The sequence below is a fragment of the Lepisosteus oculatus genome, chromosome 3, assembly GCF_040954835.1.
Source record: "Lepisosteus oculatus isolate fLepOcu1 chromosome 3, fLepOcu1.hap2, whole genome shotgun sequence".
Classification (NCBI taxonomy): Eukaryota; Metazoa; Chordata; class Actinopteri; order Semionotiformes; family Lepisosteidae; genus Lepisosteus; species Lepisosteus oculatus.
The window spans coordinates 51,235,995-51,257,150 of NC_090698.1; the positions used below are offsets into that span (position 1 = coordinate 51,235,995).

The 21,156-nt window shown below is 36.5% G+C and overlaps 1 protein-coding gene across 1 annotated transcript in view; it reads right to left on the reverse strand.

The window, feature by feature from the left end:
• Positions 1–21,156, reverse strand: part of megf10 (multiple EGF-like-domains 10) — a 97,384-nt gene that overhangs the window by 40,570 nt on the left and 35,658 nt on the right. Inside the window, exons 6-8 of the mRNA XM_015368634.2 lie at positions 11,318–11,564; positions 7,183–7,303; positions 4,671–4,807 (exon numbers count right to left, since the gene is read on the reverse strand). Coding sequence (XP_015224120.2) covers positions 4,671–4,807; positions 7,183–7,303; positions 11,318–11,564 — 505 coding nt within the window. The remainder of the gene's footprint in view (positions 1–4,670; positions 4,808–7,182; positions 7,304–11,317; positions 11,565–21,156) is intronic.

A 21,156-nucleotide genomic window follows, 5' to 3' on the forward strand; every position in this document is an offset into this window, starting at 1 on the left:
GTAAATTGAACATCCATCCATTTTCTAACAGCTTTATCCGATACAGGCTCACAGAGGAACCAGAGACTATCCTGGTAAGCTATGGATGCAAGGCGGGATACACTCTGGAAGGAACACCGGTCCATTGCAGAGCACTCACAGACACACACACGTACACCAATTTTTGCAGAAGCCAATTAACTTAACAGTATTTCTTTGAACTGTGGGAGGAAAATATAGCACCTGATGGAAACCGATGCAAATATAGGGAGGATATTCAAAATCCATGCAGTTTTTGCACCCAAGGGAACTGAATTCAGGGTCCCAGCGCTGCAAAGCAGTGATGCAAATCATTCTTCCACAGTGCTGCCCATGAATAGAATATCCATCCATCCATTGACTACCCACTTCTTCCAATTCAGAGTCAGGGGGAGCTGGAGCCTATGCAGGCAAGCAGTAGATATGAAGCAGGAGACATACAGACACACACACATTCACACTAGGTCCAATTTAGGTAAAAAAAACACAGACACACACACATTTACACTACGTCCAATTTTCCCAGAAGTCAATTAACCTTCCAATCAAATTAAATCCCATCAAATATTCTTTCCACTGTTAAACATTTGCTCTTTTTGCTGTACGCTCAAACAGCATTTTGTTTTTGATCTGCTACCTTCTTAGTTCTTCAAGAGGTGCTTCCTATTTATACTGTATAAAGTACCATCCAGGCAATTTTCCAAGATGTCACATCTTGGTGTGGTACTCCACCCACATTTTGAAGATGGATGTGTCAGTCTTGCCAAGAGACAAAGCCACATTTCTGTGCGACAGCAGATGTAGGAAAAACAAGATCCGTTACACAAACTTAACCTTCTGTTAAAATATGACTGTACTACTGTATATGTATCTGAAGGAAGCTCCAGTTTTAAGCTTCTCAAATGTATTTTTTAAATTATTTAGTCTGATTTGTGTCACTTTTTTTTTTGTCAGTGGTCAGGTAATAACAGGCAGCACTTTCCAGAAAAATGATTATGATTATAAAATATAGGACATTAAGAAGGCCATTTTTTCTGAGAATGTATTACTTTTTCCATCAAATGTCAAATCATGTTTTTTTTTTAGTTATGGAGATAAATTAAATCTTCAATATCTATGTGGAATACTAGAAAGTAAATCTTGAAGTCTCTAAGGAGAGACAAGACTTTTCAAAGGGATGCAAAGATACAGGAGTATCAGGAGTAAACAAAATCGACAATGATCTCAACACAAAAGGATAGAAATTGTAAAAAATTAACAAGAATGCACACAAGTTAATGAGATGCTGTTCAACGAAAATCCACAATAAAAAGCTGTAAAAGCAGGACACACACTCTACATTCCGCTACCATTAAATAAAATCCATCAACATTCCAGAAGAAAAATGGCTTCAAAAGCATATGTGAAAAGTTTTATAAATGGTGATCTGATAGTGACATGGGTAGTATCTCAGTGCTGTACACTCCAGAAAGTGAACCTGTGAAAGGTACAAAATACAGTTATCTAGAGCATGTTTTAGCTCATGCCTAGCTAAAAAAAAGTAAATTAGCTGAGGGATTGAACACATGACAAATATTTTATTCACCAAGATCAGACATGTAATTTCTCAATGTTGTAAATACCCGAAACCGAACATTTGTTTCAGTAGGGATTTGGTCAGGAGATTAAAAAAAAAATGGTTTGAACATTGCAAGGTAATAAACTGAAACAAAAGCTATTTTTAACTGAAAAATTTGTTGAAAATGTACCACTCCTTCTGGTTCATCACCTTCTGACCGGTACATAGACATTTTAAAATTAATTTGGAATACTATCAAGCTACTCTTTGTGTTCACCTCTGCGAACGAGAAGGCCACTACACAGTACTTAGTTGTTTCAAATGAAATTCCTGCATTTTGGCAATATCTGTTTCCCTCAAAGCAATTCTACAAAGCTAACATATTTGATAGGAGAGTCATGGGTATTGGAGACCAAAACCATTGCAAAGAAAGCCAAACAGTGTCCTGAATGACCAGACTATACAGAGGAATTGCAAAGAGGTTTGAGAAAAATAACATTGATAGAATGGAGATCCTTAACCTTACTCCTTACGTGATTACCACACTCCTCCAGAGCCACCCAAATGCAGATGTCCTCCCAAAATAAAAGCGGACCCCAGTTGTGAGCCCAGGCTCCACCCATATCCTTTCCCTTTGTCAAAACCGACTTGTACGCCAACATAAGATGGAGTCAAAACACTGAGGCCCCAATAATAGTACATTATTGTATATCTCAATAGTTGTTGTTAAATAACTAATTAACAATAATTCAGGTAAAATCTAACTCCAAAGGCAGTTAGGTGAACTTCCAAATCCATGCCATCATAAAAATTCATAGTACAGAATAAATAAACTGGACAACCAAGAATCTGCATTTGAAGAAACAATTTTTAACATGACTCAAAATGATCAGAATCAATGCACGGTGTTCAGATACAACAGCAAATAACACCACCAAAGTAATCTCAGTACTAAAAGTGAGTGCAGAACAAAAATGATTTGTCACTACTGCAGATCAACTTCAACAAAGATATGTTTATATGTAAAGATACATAATAAATAGAAAAAACAATAGGAAGAGATCTGATTTCACCATAATCATAATGACATGTCTCAGAGAATATAAATATCTATTATAAAACACAATGCAAAATAGGCTGACTGGCAATGGGAGTTCTTCTGTATCTCCAGACTACCATCTCAGTCATGTGCTCTCTTTGAAGTGACCAGATATCTCCTCAAAATATTGTAAACTTGTATTGAGATTTTTTTTCTTAAATTGTGGATAAATGTTGTGATTAGTTATTTCAGTGTTTGATTATAATGCCTTGTATCGAACTGAACAATTGTTGTCTGCTTTATGATAATTTCATCCTGATTTGACAAGTTTACATAGAAAAGACCAAATTTTGGTTTTTGAATGTAGTTGTCCCTTGTTACAGTAGTGAAAATTTTGGCTTACAGATGTGAGAACAAAAAAAGAACAGTTTAATTTTAGACTCTGTTGTCTTTCTATTTTGTGGCTACCATACAGTATGCAAACATTCAGGTGTCTGCATTAAATTAAATAAAATTAAATGGGGAAAGGTTACTGAACTGTATGACAAGCTATTTTGTGTCTTGGATAAATAATCTCAAATGTAAAAGTTTTTTTCTAAAAGATAGCTTAAAACCATTCTGATTGAAACCATTGTAGTTCATGAGCCATAATCATGGAAAGTAACAAACGTTTGGAAAGTTAAATGGTATCAAATTGTTAAGTTTTGGCATTTAATGAAAGAAGATATTTAAGCATATCTAAAGTCATAACAAACTGCTTTGAATTTTGCCTTGAGATGTTTTGGCAGAGAAATAACTAAGTTCCTTAAGTCAAATAATCAATCAACTTAATAAGGATATCCGTGACAAAGACTTTTAATGCCTTCTTAAACCTGCCAACAATAAAACTACAACTATTAACCCAGCATATTTTACTTGTAACCACTGCAGTAAAAATAAACTCTTAAATTATTCTTTAACTTGAGTTTTAAGGATTACAATATATTTTCTATATTTAGTTCAAGATTAGAAGGGGTTGGTTTACCTGAATCATTGTAACAAGATATAAATAAATATATACTGACTAGGTATTTGGTGTTTTCAAAACTTTTCACACATACAGTAAATGTTTACATATCTTTATCGTGCAGGAGCAATTCTGCAGAAACAAATCACTGCTGAAACTGACAAAGATAATTTAATATTCAACGACATTCAAAGATCACAAAAAAATTCACGAAGCTAAAGTGTAAGAAACAGAACGATGAGTGAGAGAAAAGCTTTAAAGAAAGCAGCCCATTTGTTATACATACTGTAATCCCAATTAAAATCAGCCTGCCTCTGTGAAGAACTGATGTGTTTTTTTCTTTTTTCTTTACTTTGACCTTGTTACTGGTACTGTATATAGAGAATCAATAGCTTGTGATATTGTGTTCTAAATTGGCTATATACAATTTTGCTCATTCTAATTTTGGAGAGAGAAAGTAGGTTGAAGGTCTGGCATTGCTTTGCTCTTTTTATAAGCAAAAGGCTTAACTAATTTGTGTTTGACGGTACCACTGAAGAATAATACAAATAATTAAAAAAGAGACACAAAAACGTAGAAAAAATGAGAGTTCAGACAAAAGATCCTAACTGTGCTGAAGTTGAGAACAGGCATATGACCACAATTGCACATTTTGTTTGCACTAGTACTGTAGTTGTAATATAAATACACATCATTGTGTTATCATAAATATGATCATAATTTTATAAACAACAAGATTGAAATAACAAAGTTTAAGAAGTGTCAGTGTTAAAATATATTGTGGATATATCTAAAAAATAGATTTATTCAATTTGTCAGGGTATAATAATACAATACTTTTTGTGCAATCATATTTTGTATTCATAGATTACACAAAAAGTGTAACATCTGCAAATACAGTTACATCATTTGTTCCTGGAAAGCTCTTACTGAGCTTGCAGTAAGTAATGCTATTTTAATTCCCCACTGTGAATTTTATAAGCATTAACTATGCACAAGATATTTGACACATAGTCAAGTATGTGTGAAGAAAGCCATACTCTACATACCTCTCCCCTGTGTATCCAGGGCTGCAGAGGCAGTGACCAGTGGATGACAAGCATGTTCCTCCATTATGGCACTGGCACTCCTGGGAACAGTTTCGCCCAAACCTCCCTTCCGGACAGGGCTGGCCGCATACTGTGCCCTATGTACATCCCACAGGACACACACACAGAGACAGAACAGACTGAGTTACCCTGTCAACTTTTGTTTTTGGTTCATGTTTCACTTTTGGTTTGGGAATATACAGCATCTGGGGCAAAAATGGAAAATTTCTAGAAAATAAAAGGGACATGAAAGATGAACTATTTTGCTCAATGTTAATTAAGGAAGAAGTCAACCACATGCCTGCCTCAGGCAACGGAAGAACAATGTTCTGTATTTAAGTATTTATAAGAAGAAGAAACTCCCAAGATTAATAAATATACAGAGCCCAATGGTAACTTACCAGTTGTAGTCCAGGAAACGAGATATTATTAATAAGATTTTTAATGGAATTTGCAACAGTAAACACGAAATTGGAAAATTACTAACATTATGTTCATTCATAAGAAGGGTGACAAATCTGAACCTAGTAACTACAGACCAAAAAGTCTGACTTCTAATACATGTAAGGTTATGGAATCAATTATTAGAACTAAACTGGGGATTTATTTTAACTTTTATGGAAGTAATATGCTAGAGAATAGTCAATATGAATTTAGAAAAGCTACAATAGGTCTTACCCAACCAATTTGTTCTTTGAACAAGAAATAACAGTAATGGATACATGCATAGTATATACTGTAATATGATTTATTTAGTTTTATAGAAGACTAATAAAATTATTCATAAACAATTTACTCTGAAATCACAATATAGGCATTAAAAGTCACACATGTGCTTGGGTTAAGAATTGGTTAATAGAAAACAGATACAGGGTGAATGATTAAATGGAGTAGAGATAATAAGTGGAGTACCATAAAGACCTATACTAGGACCACTATTCTTTTTAATTTAGAATGATTTAGATTTTGGTATACTGTAGGTACAGTTTGCTACACTGACAGGCCGAATGAACAAAACCTTTTAAATTCTTCATTACAGAAGATTAAGCGACCTGATACAAGTTTTCAAAATCTTCAAAGGGATTGACAAAGTCAAAAATAAACATTAAAAGAGGAAACAAAGGACACAAGTGGAAACTACACAGATCTAACACACATTTAACACAAATGGTTATGGGAGTATGGAACAAGCTAGCCATTTTTTTAAAGCCGTTAGTCTGGCTTCTTTCAAGTGCTATCTGAATCACACCCATGAAGAGAATGACTACTAAATACCAAAAGTTCTAAATAGGCCGGCTGGCCTCTTCTCATTATGTTATTAGTAAATAATTATACACACAACCATTTATATTGTATGACAAGATCTTTAGTTGCGGTAATCAAAAGTCACGGTATATTTTGTTAAAGAATTTATGACATCCTGGAATTATCCATTCAGTAATTTTTATTTCACTTAACTTCATAAACTGAGAGGAAATTGAAAACAGTAGGTAGTGGACTGTGATGATAAATTTGACGCTCAAGTTAATGGAAATGGCTTTGTCCATGAAGAAGTCTGTGTTATTTTCTAGTTATTTACAGTACATTCATTACTAGTAAGTCACTTATCCTGGTAAGGGTCAAGACGATGCCTACACAATTGCTCATCTCCGGGGTGGGCACGCTATTGCAAGGCCAAGAGAAAGTGATAATTCAGACTAGCCAATCACACCTAGCAAGCAAGACTATGCATGTTGGGGGACTTAGAGCATGCTGTAAAAAATCATGGTGAATATGCAGATCCCATACAGGCAGACGCTGAAGGGAAGGCTCCAACCCAGGAGTTGTAAGATCAGCATCACTGACCATTTACATTTCATTATCAACTTGATTCACAGATGATCTAAAACAGTGAGATAAACAACTCATGCAAAAAGGCCCAGCTACATTTTCTGAAACCAGTCAATATGTTCTTTGAGAAATATGAAAAAGTCCTGCCATTTATAATATACAATAGTGTGGCATATTATGCATTTCATAGCATAAAGTATAGGATTAAATGTAGTTCTTAACAAAATTAACAAACCCTTTTTAAAAGGACACAATTTATTTTCTCACATAATAAGGTAAACCCCTTTGAAAGTGAGTCACAAAGTAATTCAAATGTATTGAGAATTTATTCTAAATGTATAAATACCTAGTATATATTATTAATTTTCTCTTTTATTTTATATCAAATTTTGAGAAGCCCAGCAAAGCCCATCAAAAATGTATTTGATAAAACTATATTCGAAATGGCACGTGTCCAACAGGACTATCATTTAATCATCTGTAATTTGTAACTCTGTTTCTGGCATTTTGAAAAGTAAAAGAATCTTCTTAAATAAAAGGCATGTGCTGTGTCTTCAAATTTAATTTTCTGTCTGAGACAAATGTATGAAAATGAATGAACAGTCCACATACACATACTGTAAAATACAGAGATTAGTCTTACCATCCAGCCTGGAGGACAAGAACACTCCCCAGTGACATGGTGGCACACTCCTCCATTCTGGCAGGGGCATCTCTCCTCACACTGCTGACCATGCTTTCCAGGAGGACAGAGGTCTTCACAGCTTTAACGCCAAGAAAGGGGACATCAGAACCAACAACCATCTTTCTCTTTACCCTCTTAATCACACATCATCTGTTGATTATCCCTTGATATTTTCAATATTAAAAAAAAAATCAAACAGGAATCCTTTGTTGTATTGTGGCACACTTTCTCCTATTCACTTCAGAACTAAAAACACACAGTGTCTGCATGGAAATGCAGAAACAGACATACTCTAGACATTGAAAAGCAGTCAATGCTGAATATAGAATTACAATTTTTTGTTGTTTATTGAAACATCAGTAATTAACATACAGAATGAACACCATCAACATCAATTTAGAACAGCTTCAGCAACTGACTAGCCTATCAGCATGTGGATAAATGCTTTTGAGGCATTTATTAGGAGTCTGGCAAAAGAGGTCACTTCCAATGATTCTAAAATGTTTATTTGTTGGTTGTTCAAGAGCATTAAGTTGGCTGATGCTGACACCTCCAGTTGTGGCATTACTACCCTGTGGCATTACTTTTCCTTTTGAAACACCTGTAGCTTGTCACTATGAGCAAGTTCATTTGCGTGTTCTTTAGTACAAAATCAATGTCAGATCCTTTGGATGAAAATTCTGAGAGTCTATTTCCATTAGTGTTTCTTAACAACAGCAGTTTGTTTACCAATCCCTGACTGAAGGAAAGGAGCAATGCTTGCAGCAATGTAGTAACAAATGCTTATTAATAAGCCACAGAATTAAGTATTGCTGTAGATTCCTCATTGAGGCTCTTCTCTGTGGTCCCTGCTACTGAAAAGGTAATGATCTTTGTGTGCTGGAATGTAGGGAGATTAAGTTGTTCTTGATTGAGGTAGCATCTCCAAGGACAGCAACACCAACCAGTACCAGCACTCCCCATGATAGAGGTCCGACCCTGGCGCCTGGATGTCTGAGAGAGCCATAGTTATTTTTATATGATGGTCTTATAGTTACAGGTTGTGATCAATCACTCAAAAAGATGACCAGCCAACCAAGCACTTGTAGGACATGAAGATCAACTCAAAGCAGTGACACTTTAACCAATCACCAACAGTTTAATAGCAGTGCACTTCACTTCTAACTTCTGCTTCTCTCCATTGATCCAACTTGGCTGACTGACAGCAGAACTACGGTATGTGACTGACATGACTGTTGTCTAAACATTGACACTTCAACGTTTGCCCCCAAACATCAAGTTAGAGATTGAGAATGCACATGAAGGCAGAATTCTGCCCCAGGTCTACCCTGCAGCCAGGACCTTGCATCCAGCTAGCTGCCACTGTGCATCAGCCTGATCACTGGAGCAATATGGTTAGACTTTGTTGACACAACTTGAATATCTAATTTCTCAGCAGTAGCCACTAAACCTATGAGCAAACTGAGTTACTCCACTTTCTTTGTGACTCGCCCTTGACCTGGAAATCCCAGTTCTGAACAGAACTGACTGTCGGTGTGAAGCTACAGTACAGCAGGACTTCTCTCCTTAATACCCTGAGCTGCACCAGGAATGAACAAGCATTGAGTGAGCAGAGCAAGGATTGGACAACGCTGCAATGGACCATTTCAGCTGTTTTCTTATCCTTATCTTGGGAGTTAAAGTATTTGAGAGGAGATCTTTGCAGGCTGAAATGACCTCTGGAGGCATGTGACAGTAACAGGCTTTAATGCCTTTTTTGTATCTCTTCTTGATATCTGCTACATCTTGATATCCCTCACGTAACTTGCTGACATTTTTATGCAGGCAGATTTTCACATATTTAGTTTAAATGCTTTTATGTACACATTTTATGTATTAATAAATGTATTACATATGTTAAAAATCCATGTGAAGATTTGTTGTTATTATGTCAATTAATTCCTAATAGTCAAAGTAAATCTTTGCAATTTACTGGTACAAATAGAATTGTACCAGCAATTTCTCACAAATGCCCATACTGCCAACTAAATGATCTTGTCTAAGCAGTCAGTGGTCTAAATCAAACACTGTCCAAGGCAATGGTTTACTTCAGTAGAAGGTTATTTGTTTTTTCAGGATGTTAACCTTCACAATTCTTCTATCTTTCTTTTTTTCTTTTTCAACTACAAGGTCTCCAACCAAATACCTGGAATTGTTTCTGACACACCTTCTGACACACCCTAAGCCACTTACGGTCATGGACAACAGATGCATTCATCCCATAGACTAACTGCAATAGTTCAAGAGCATCCACTAGCAAAAGCTAACCAACGTAAGGCTGCTGGACCTGACAATATACCTGGTTGCATGCTCAAGGAATGTGCAGCACAGTTAGCTGATGTTTTTACAGACATTTTAATATCTCCCTGTGCCAGACAGTCATCCCTGTATGTTTCAAGACCACCATGATTATACCAGTGCCAAAGAAGTCTACTGTGTCCTGTCTCAATAACTATTGCCCCGTGGCACTCACACCAATTATCATGAAGTGCTTCAAAAGGCTAGTCATGGGCCACATTAAGTCCAGACTCACCACCTCTCTGGACCCCCTCCAGTTTGTGTATCATCCCAACCAGTCTACAGATGATGCCATATCCCTCACCCTTCACCTTGCCCTGTCCCATCTGGATAAGAGGGACACTTATGTAAGAATGCTGTTCATTGACTTCAGTTCAGCATTCAACACAATCATCCCCCAGAAACTAACAGAAAAACTGAGCTTGCTGAATCTCAAAGCCTCCCTCTGCAACTGGATTCTGGACTTTCTGACCGAGAGACTTCAGACAGCCTGGATTGGAAACAACATCTCTAGTACCACCATACTGAACACTGGAACCCTCCAGGGCTGTGTAGTCAGCCCACTCCCGTTCACGCTGATAACTCATGACTGCACTGCTAAGCACAGTGTAAATTACATTATCAATTATCAATGTTAAATCATTATCAATGTTAAAAAACAATATGTCACTGAATTTCGATAAGTCAAAAGAGATGATAATTGACTTCAGGAGGGCCCGCGCTGATTACTCACCACTGCACATCAACGGCTCCCCTGTGGAGACAGCTAGAAGCACTACGTTTCTTGGTGTGCATGTCACAAATGACCTCACTTGGACCATCAACACCACCCCCTAGCTAAAACAGCACAACAACGTCTCCACTTCCTGTGGCAAACCTTCCCCCCCTATACTATCCACATTCTATAGAGGTACCATCGAGAGCATCTTGACAAACTGTATCATGGTTTGGTTTGAGAATTGTAAGGCCTCAGACCGCAAGTCCCTGCAACGAATTGTCAATACAGTTGGAAACAACATTCGAACCTTCCGTCCATTCAGGACATGTACCACAAACACTGCTCACACAAAGCCTCCAGTATTGTGGATGATCCCTCCCACCCCTCCTGCAACCTCTCTGTCCTCCTACCATCTGGTAAAAGGTATCGCAGTATACAGGCCAGCTCCACCAAACTCCGTAACAGCTTTTTTCCACAGGCTGTCAGGCTCCTCAACACCATGGTACCTACTACACCTAATCCAAATCTGGAAACCTAGTTCTTGTTTGCCGAATGTCAGGCATTCTGCCTGATGTAATCTTTAGACAGTCCTGTAAAGTACATTGCACTATGCACATTGCACTTTACGTACCCTGTACCTTGTACCTTGTCAGCAATGTCTATGTCTACATTGTCTATAGCAGTGTCTAGTCAGTGTCTTGTCTGTATTCGCACCGTAGAGCTGGAGATCGATATCTTGCTCCTCTGTATACTTGTATATGGCTGGATTGACAATACACTTGAACTTGAACTTCCTAGTACTTGTATTTTCACTCATAAGACTGCAACTGAGAACTAGAAACACTTCAATGGCAAAGTTGCAAGTGGTATAAATGTTTGCATGCCCTGAGTATGCCCCTTCTATTACCCTCATTCTGTCAGTACAGTCATACAGTATACACTGCCACACCAAAAAATAAATTTGTACTGGTGAATTTGAATATTTTTTCCTATTGTTCTCTTAAACCATTTAACACCTAGAAAGTAGAGTTTACTCACAAAGCTCCCGTGTAGCCAGGGGCACACTTGCATTCTCCTGTGATATGGTCACAGGTAGCTCCATTTTGGCACTGGCATTTCTGCTGGCATCCAGTCCCATATGTCCCAGGTTCACAGCGCTCTTCGCATCGCCAGCCTTTGAATCCAGGAGTGCAGATACATGCCCCAGAAATGGGGTTACACAAGGCTCTGTTCTTACACTGGCAGCGGTTACTGCAGTGAGGGCCCCAGTGTTCACTGTCACATGCTTTTATGGGAAAGAAGAAAAGACAAAAAAAAATCAATGGCAGAAATACACATTCTGGAGACTGGTGCAATTAACTCATTCAGTGGTCACTTTCAAAGCTTTGCATTCACAACCTTCCCTGAAGCCACTAATTCATGACATATTGATACATTTCCCTGACAGAGAGGGTCACAGAAATACGCCCTGGTGAGTTAATTACGGGTATAGCTTCCTTTAGTTCACAAGATCAAAGAAAAAATGCTCTCTGCATTCATCATCTTGTTCATCCTTCTCTTAACATACCCCACTAGACACTATAATTAGTAGACAAAGTAAAAATGACACTCAAATCAAATCTGCTATTCATACTTTTGTTAGTGGTTATAAGGGAGTTACTGTATGTAATGACCCTAAAACTCTTCATTCTGGTTTAGCTGGTGTTCGTTCTGTTGGAATTTTAAAAGACGTTTTTCATTTTTACCAGCTTGTGGTGATACATTCAGTTACCACCTGAACTGCATCTAGAAAATTATATCAGCTAGCCTTTTTAAATACATGTTTATATTTCACAATATAGTGGAACACACAAAAAAACACACATGGTTTTGCTTGTAACACAACAACTGCAAATAGTTTCTTTTGGATCCTTTGCTATACTGATGAATCTTAATGCCAGGTGTTTTTATTGCCTCATTTATGATATAGTGATATAGCTAAACAAGAGAACTTGATTAATACTGCATTGATATGTTTTGTTTGATCTTATTTTTCTGAGTGAATCAGGGGACTCTTCTGTAGCCATTGGAAGGTGATAATAAAATTGAACTATTTATATTAGCATTTGACAGTTTACAAATTATATTCTACCCCTGATGTCAAGGCAGGTCTGGAAAACTGAAATTCTGCAGAACTTGTTAGCATTATTTTTTATTAGGTTTAAACTTTAAACTGCGAAATGAAGAGGAAAAAAACATAATCTAAGTCTTTAAACTATAAACAAATAGATTTTACAACTTACAACAATGTCAAATTTGTATGAGGGCATAAATATTCAGTACATGAAATACAACATTTGCTCAATGCTCTGGTTGTCACTCTCAGGATCATCAAATCAAAAACACAGCTACCTACAGAGATAAGAAACAGTTTTTTACAGGCAACACAGAATTATTGTATGTTTATAATTGAAGTTGCCAATCATAACCTTTTTCAGTGTAGAAAAATGAAGCAGTTCGTACAGCAGACATTTCACTGCAGAAATGTTCCAGCATGATCTGCATGCAGAGCTGTCTGCAAAACAGTCTCAAAGTTGAAATCAATATTTCTGTTGAATTAAAAGAAATGTATTCCCAAGCCTTCTTGTTTACAATGTAATGGGGCCACTTCACGTCACTAGATGTTTTGTTGCCATGTTCTGAAGTGCAGGCAATGATGGCAATATGGTACTGTGCATACTGTACAGTATCTGCAAATTTAGTCTATTTTGCAATGTAAATTAGAGGTTTTACGTTAATGTGTACATTATACTTTTATTGTGGATTGACATGCACTGATCAATGCTTTCTAATCTTTCTAAACCACAAATACAAAAATAGTGTTGCAGTTCCCTTTAATATGGTAATACAGTACACTCTCTAGCAATAAAGAAGTAATAGTCACTTGTGTACAAAGAATGGGAGCTCTCACATTCAAAACAGAAATGGAGGTCAATTAAATCAGTTGATGCTCTCTTTTTTTTGCAAAAAAATGTAACCCAGCTGCTCATGAATGCAACCAAGTTCAATTTAAGGGTATCAATCTCCATACAGCTTTATAAGATTTAAAAGTATGTAGGTCTTTATCTGCAGTTAGGCCTGCCTGCAATGCTCATGCCTGGAAGCTGACTGTAATTTGGGAGCTGTCAAAACCAGCTAACTTCATTTTAGTTTCCTTCATTCCTGTGTTCCTTCATGTGAAAGGGAAGACAGGACTGAATGGAAATACATTTCCATGAAAGCAGCTGGGAAATGTAATTGTTTTGAAAATATGTTACCATTAACTCCTGCATTCCCAGATTACAATAATCAAAGCAATTTTCTATGTAGGTAATATTTCTACCATTTAAACAAATTAGGGAGAAGACAAAGAAATTAGGTAAATTATAGACAAATCTACAATGGAGGATTTTATTTACTCTAAATAAAAAACAATTTACTCTATTTAAATTTTACTCTAAGTGCCATTTTGATTCTCAATTCTTTAGTATTTGTTTGCAATATTGTTATTCTTAATGTAAATGATAACAATCTTATTGATAACAATCTTTATTAAGACATGTAATAAAAGATTCATTCAACAATTTACTTGGCTGTATACAATTCTTTTCACTACATTATCAAAAATCCATTACTAATCTGGAATCAGTACATAGAGAGATCAGGTACTCTCCTTAAATTTAAATTTAGGATATACATTCTGGGCAGCACATTGGCACAGTGGATGCTGACTTGCACATCTGGGCCCTGAGCTCAGTTCTGGACCTGGTGTGCTACGAGGAGTGGAGTTTGTATGTTCTCCCGCGGTTGCATGGGTTTTTTCTGGGTGCTCCAGTTTCACCCCACAGTCCAAAAAAATAAAAACCATACTGGCAGGTTCATTGGCTTCCGAGAAAATGAGCCCAGGTGTCAGAGTGTGTGTATGTACCCTGCAATGGACTGGACCACACCTTGCGCCCATTGCTTGTCAGGATAGGCTACTGCTCCTCTGTCACCCTGAACTGGATAAAGCAGTTTGGAAATGGACGAATGGAAATACATTTTGAACTATCATCTATATTTCTTAATATGTTGCTCATATTCTCCAGATTGTCTTAAGATGTAAAGTACATTTCAGCCCAAAAGTCTTTTTTTAAACTTAAGATGAAAGCCCCATTTTGATTTATCTTAATAATCATAAGTAGTTTCTTTAAGCTTTGAGTTTCCCTATCTTTTATGTACATCATCTCAATTTGAGTATTCACCACTTATCTGTAGTCTGTTTTTTCATTCATTTACCAACTCTCAATCCAAACACAAACATTAGCTTAAATGTTTACAAACAACAAATGTATACAGAGGTGTATACAGTATAATGTACCATTGAGTGTATCCCAAAACTGAGTCAGATCAAAAGTTTTCAGAAAACCTGTTCTAATGTATAAAAACTCTTACTTTTGTCATTTAAAAAGCAACTAGAAGTACTGTATAACTGCATTCAACCTTCAATGGTTCTCGTAACCAAAACCCTACCATGGCCTAATATGGATGCTGATTTAAATACCTTTAATACAGCATTTTGCACCCGGTTCAATGTTTGCCTAAAGAACAGAGATAATTGAAGAGGATACATTTCCAAAAGCATTTATCAATAGTTTTGATTGTTTTAAACACAAATTGTTTGGTTTGAGGAACATTTCAAATCTGTTGAGGGCTTCAGAGATACATTGCAAAAATAATAATAATAATAATAATAATAATAATAATAATAATAATAATAATAATTGCTAACACTTATACAGTATAGCACTTTTCCGGACACTCCACTCAAAGCGCTTTACAGGTAATGGGGACTCCCCTTCACCACCACCAATGTGCAGCATCCACCTGAATGCTGAAAAATGCTCAGCTGAAATCCTAGCTAGGATTAGGGTTAGCTTCCCACACAGTGTAGACATTGTTTTACGCTCAGTGCTGGATTTTGGAGCTCGAGATTTAGGACAAGTGATAATTTGCTCCTACTTTGAGCTCCTACCCTTTGAGCTGATACTGTCCATCATCTGCTGCTTGATGCTTATGCAAATAACTATAGCAAGATAGTAAAACCTACTTTTTTTAAATTAATGCTGAGGATCCCTGTCGTATCACCATATACAGTACAAAATTCTCTAGTTGAATTTAAATTATTGTTTCCAAAACCTTATATGTTGTCTTATTTCTTTATTCTGTTTGGTCACTTTAAATGGAGGCTCTACCTTAATCATTTTCCTAACAGCAGGTATTACACCTGTCTTGAGTGACTGCTTAATGAATTTTGCTAAGGGCTTATGAATAAAATCTCTTGCTTTTTCTTGGTTTGCTTAAGAGTTTGAAAAAAATCTGCCACATTTTGCATATTATAAAGCAGCTTAAACATTCACAACAAACCACCTTTAAAGAAAATGTTGCATTTATTTTAAAAAAACTCCTTTTATATTCCAAGCATTTGTCAACAGTTCTGGATTTGTTTTTCGTACAGTTTAGAAATTCTGAATGACCTGTCTCTTCTTATTCAAGGGCCATCAACAATTGAACAGATTTCAGTATCTCCAATTATTTTGACATTGGTGACCACAGCACTGTGATCACAGAAACAAGTCATTCCAGTTCCCTTCTCAGAATTCTGATAGGACTGGTTATAAATTTCAGGTAGTCATGTTTTATGGGGAAGTGCATTAAGCCTGCTTCAGGGAAAAGATCAGGCTTATTTCAGATTGTCTAATCACATTAAATTGGGACAAAGTGAAGGAAGCCTACAAATCCAAAGAACAGTGAATATTGTTCTAACTACACTACAACCTTATTGCAGCTCATAATCTTTGTTTAGCTGAGTTCTACATGTGATCATCATGTGTTCAGGACACATGATTTCCCAGCTGAGCATTTTTAGAGTTTGATAGGATTTGATGGGCAGTCAAGTTCTTCTTCTTCTTTCTCAAACTACTGTACAGAGCAGCAAGTAGAAGAGCACAAAACCTACTTTCATTTTCCTTGGTTAACAGTCTGCAAGATCCCTTCAGGCTACACATCATTATCTAAGCAGGAGGTGAAAGTCACTATGTCTGCACAAATAAAACATTCTTTTACCTTTGGAAAACATGACCCACATAACGTGAAGTCATGACACTGCTTGAGGGGGGGGGAGGGGATTTTGAATGCTTGAGTTGAACTCCCCACTGCTTCTTTTTATTACCCTCTGTTAATATACAGATGGCCTACAGTGGAAATAAGCAGGCGCCACATGAACAACAAATTGCAGTGGTAAATAAAATAATCAATTTTTTTTGAAGAACTTCAAAATATTAAAAATAAAAGTGCTCTGTTTGGTTCCTTCAGTGTATGATTAGTACAATGAAGAATGAGAAAAAAAGAAAAACTCTCAAGGACAAATAACGAAGAAAGAATCTTACTAACCACTCATTAAATCCAGTACCTAAATCTAATTTTTGTTGGAATGCAACATTGTTAAACAAATCCGTTTTTGAAACTCCTGATTAAATAGAGGCAAAGTTATGAATCCTCACTTCCCTTTAAAATTCTCTTCAAATTAACATGCTGTTTCTACAAAGAAAACAGGCTAAGGACATGGTACATTGAATATATTTGCCTTCCTTGTTCTGCAAAGGGAACAGAATTTACAATCAAAAATAATAAATGACTGATAAATAATGGAAATGGTTGGCAGTAATGAGTCTTACTGCACTGACGGAGGGGCAGCTGCTAATCTGCTAAAATGGACACCCTTTGAGCTGATAGCTGTCCTCAGGTTACATACAGTACTGTCAGCTGGGCTTAATTAGGGTAACTCTGGGGATACTGTCAAATAAAATCAACTTATTTTACAGAGTTAACAATTATTTTCAGATGTTCTATGAAATAACATTATTATTTTCACATCAGAACATTATGGTCACACAGATCAACATACAGCTTTGGCCATACAGCTACATAAAATACTGCAGTTCACAATTGTGTAATACTGTATGCGCATAGAAACACAAGTCACTATTGAATTCAAGAGAATTTTCTCAAACTGTAAATGTACAAATACTAAGAGATTAAGAGATGATATTGTATTTTTTCCACAAATTCTCTTTTTGCCTACAGTATATGGGGACTAGTAGAGTTCTTCTGAGAAGAGCACCCTACTCTTTCTAGCCAGCACACATTCAAGCAGACAGCAACATTTTCATATGTATGAAGTTAATTGTATTAATGAGATGCATAGCAAACCAAAGTGAACAGCAAAATATTCTCCAGAACAGAAATAAATTATTGGTTTGTCAACAGAATGATGATTAAAAAATTAGGACATACTGTGAGACCACATTCTCAAATAACACTAGTGGGTGGCAGGTCCCAGACAAGCCAAAGAGTTACACATCATACTGAGGGCATCCTGGTTATCTCACACTGCTGCTTAGGAAATCCTCATATTTATTCAGTATGACAAGAATATCTAGAATATACAGTACATCTCAAACCACATCCCACATAAGTATTTTAAGGTTTATAAACTCTGGGAAATGGTCCAGAGGTTCCTGTGTTTTTTAATATCAGAATTATTACAGAATTGTTTTACAATTTCAAAACTGTTTGAAAAATTAACAAAAACATGAGATGAATTAACTAAACATATAAATTAGAGTTGATAAGAAAGAAAATCAGGGGAGAAAGGATGTTAATGAAACATAGCTTGAAGATAATAGACAACATGCAAAACTACCCAGTCACAGTTTCTGAATTAGGAAAACGTCATCTATAGTAGTTGTACTTCTTTCCATAAGAACAATGTTTGCAAGCAGATGATGCCATGTCACATCTGAAAGTATCTTAGTCTCCACTCACCCTTGTAAGATGGATTTTTAGGCCTAAAGTCACTCATAAAATAGAAGTGTTGCTTGAAGATTTAATAAAAAAGGAGCAGTCAAGGACTGATCAGCACAAAGTTAACAAAATTATATCAGTCACATACTGTACACCTACTGTACCTACTGGGGGCGGAGCGGTGGCTCTGTGGCTAAGGATCTGCGCCTGTGGCTAGAAGGTTGCTGGTTCAAATCCTGCAGCCAGCAGAGGAATCCTACTCCGTTAGGCTCCTGAGCAAGGCCCTTAACCCCAACTGCTCCAGGGGCGCTGACCCTGTGCTCTGACCCCAGGCTCTCTCCCTATCTGTGTGTCTAATGGAGAGCAACCTGGGGTATGCAAAAAGATCATTCCTAATGCAAGAAATTGTAAAGGTCTAAAAAAGTTAATAAAGTAATGTTATACTGTATCACCTATAAGCAAAAGACACTCTCCTTCCAAACCATTACCTCTTATGAAAGCTGATCATTTTAAGTACTGTACATTTTCCAGTTTTACTGTGATTCCACAAATTTATTTACATTGCTTTTTATGATGATTACATTGCGCTTCACTGTATTGCGCTATGCTTTAACCATCGTACAACAATCTGAATATTTGTGAAGGAGAAGTAAAATTAGACCACATTTTTTTTTCAGTGGGAATATGTTTAACTTGAAAAATCTTGCTCAGGCCCAATATTCCTGTATGCTTCGACTTTTGATCGGTGGGTAGTTTTCTTTTCTTCCTCATTGATGTATCAATAACAAAGAAATACACTCTGCATTGTTCACACTCCAAAAAGTATAGATATTAAACCTACACAACAACAAAATCTGGAGTGGTGCCCAATTACGAAGGGAAAAAATGTTGGCTGCTTAGTTTACTTGCAGTCAGTGAGTTAATAAAACTCCTTGATATTATTAGTGTGAGACCATAAAAGGTTTGGAAGGAAAGTGTCAGATATATCATAAAAAACATATTGCTTGGTAATTCAATCTGCCAGCTGTTCCAACAGAATTGGCCAGGGACCTGCTTCAGACCAGGGTAAAGAATGTTTTCCATACATTTACTACCACGCTTCGAGGCTAGAGCTGTTGAAAGTCGCAGGGAACCGGATACATGCCAGTATTCAATGTGCATTATTCTTACTATTAACACATTTTATAAATGTTATTAAAAAACTCAAAGCATTGTACTACAGTCCACACATGGTAACCATAACAGAACTAAAAAGAAAGCTGAAAATCTGAAAATTAACCAAATTAAACCAAGAATAACATTTAACTCTACATCTAAAACTACAACTACAAATTGATGGATTAATAGCAGAATCTCGAATATACTTGGGCAGTGAGTTCCATAGACATGGTAGTGGACTTGAGAAGATCTTATGTTATTAAGAGGTGATGCAATATTGCAGCTGTCAAATTCTAGTTTGGAGATCCTTTAGCTGGTAACTTGGAAAGAAGTACCATCGATGACAGGGGTGGGTAGAAAGGCCGTTCTCTATGTTGCTTTTTTCTTAATTTGTTCCGTGTTTTCTAATTAAATGCTAATAGAAACTTGTTCAAAGAAAAATAAAGCTCTGTCACCTACTGTGAGTGCCTGGTCTTTAGTAGAGTATTAAGTCCTGATTGAGTAGATCTCAAATTAAAAGCTATGTCAAACACATATAATAAGCACTCAGGATAACCTGGAGTCATAAACAGAAGATCCTTAATGTCCTTTTTTTACACAAAGTGTAACTTACAGAGGAAAAAAGTTAAATGGTGATGCAGAAAAAATTTGTTCAGCACCATACTGTATGCCAGACATACTGAAGCCTGTTTAGTATTTTTAATAGATAATCAAGTACTTACAGCATTGCAATAAACTAATTACGGTGAAATAAAAGCATTTCAGTATCAAACAGGCATTCCCTTATAACATTTCAAACCATGACCTTTAAATGATGACACAGGGTCAGAAGTAACACCAAGCTTTTTGATATTTTTTTACTTCTACGCCAGAAAACCTCTGCTGCATTCTGAAACTGCATCAGAGATATAGTATCTGAGCTGGTTCACAGCTAAACTTCAGTGTCATCTGCATAGACATGAAACCCAAGGTCATTATGACAAATGAGGCAATCAAGATACAACATGTACTGTAAATGTTAAATAGTAAAAGCCTCTACACACAACACTGTGGACCACCTTGAATAAGTGTGACAACATTAGATTTGAAATAGACAAGATTAAGTAATTAACTCCTGGTTGCCAAACCAATGAAGGGAAGCACAAGTGATGCTTAGATAACTTTCTATGTGCTTTCGAAGGCCGCCAAGATTAATTGCATCAAAAGTTGCCTTTGAACTTATAAAGAGAAGAACACTGCAGAAAACTGGTTGGTTTCCTTTAATTCATGTGGTATTACGGTGTTCCTCAATATTTGAAATATTTGATTTTCAGAAGCCAAATGTTTTAATTTCCAAAACCCATATACGGGGGGGGGGGGGGGGGATTTTCCATTTAAAAGACTAAATTTGAGTATCGTCATGGAGCTGAATGAGTTAAAATGTATGATAATATTGAATCAGCAAAGCAAATTTAAAATGGTATAGCTGTTGCGTGTCCCTTGTTATTCCTGACTGGAGTTTCCCCATGGTTTAAGCAAGTGCTTCTCCATGGAAGCACAGCGGGACATATGGACAGAAAGCCACATTATAAAAAAGATTTAAAGCCTGTGCAATTTCCTCAGAAGTTTGTTTTTTATTAGGCTGCTCAATTGCTATTCACTGAACATTTCTCAGGGTATGTTTAATGCAATCCCAAGCAGAATGCTTCAGCCATGATTGTCAGCTGGCATGAGCTGGTTTACAATACAGTTATTTAAATACAGTAATTGAAAGCAAACCTTCTCAGGCCTTCACTGTCATAAAAAAACAATACAACTGTCATATAAATTTAAGACAGCTTTCAGCAGGATTACATACATTTCAGCACCTTCAAATG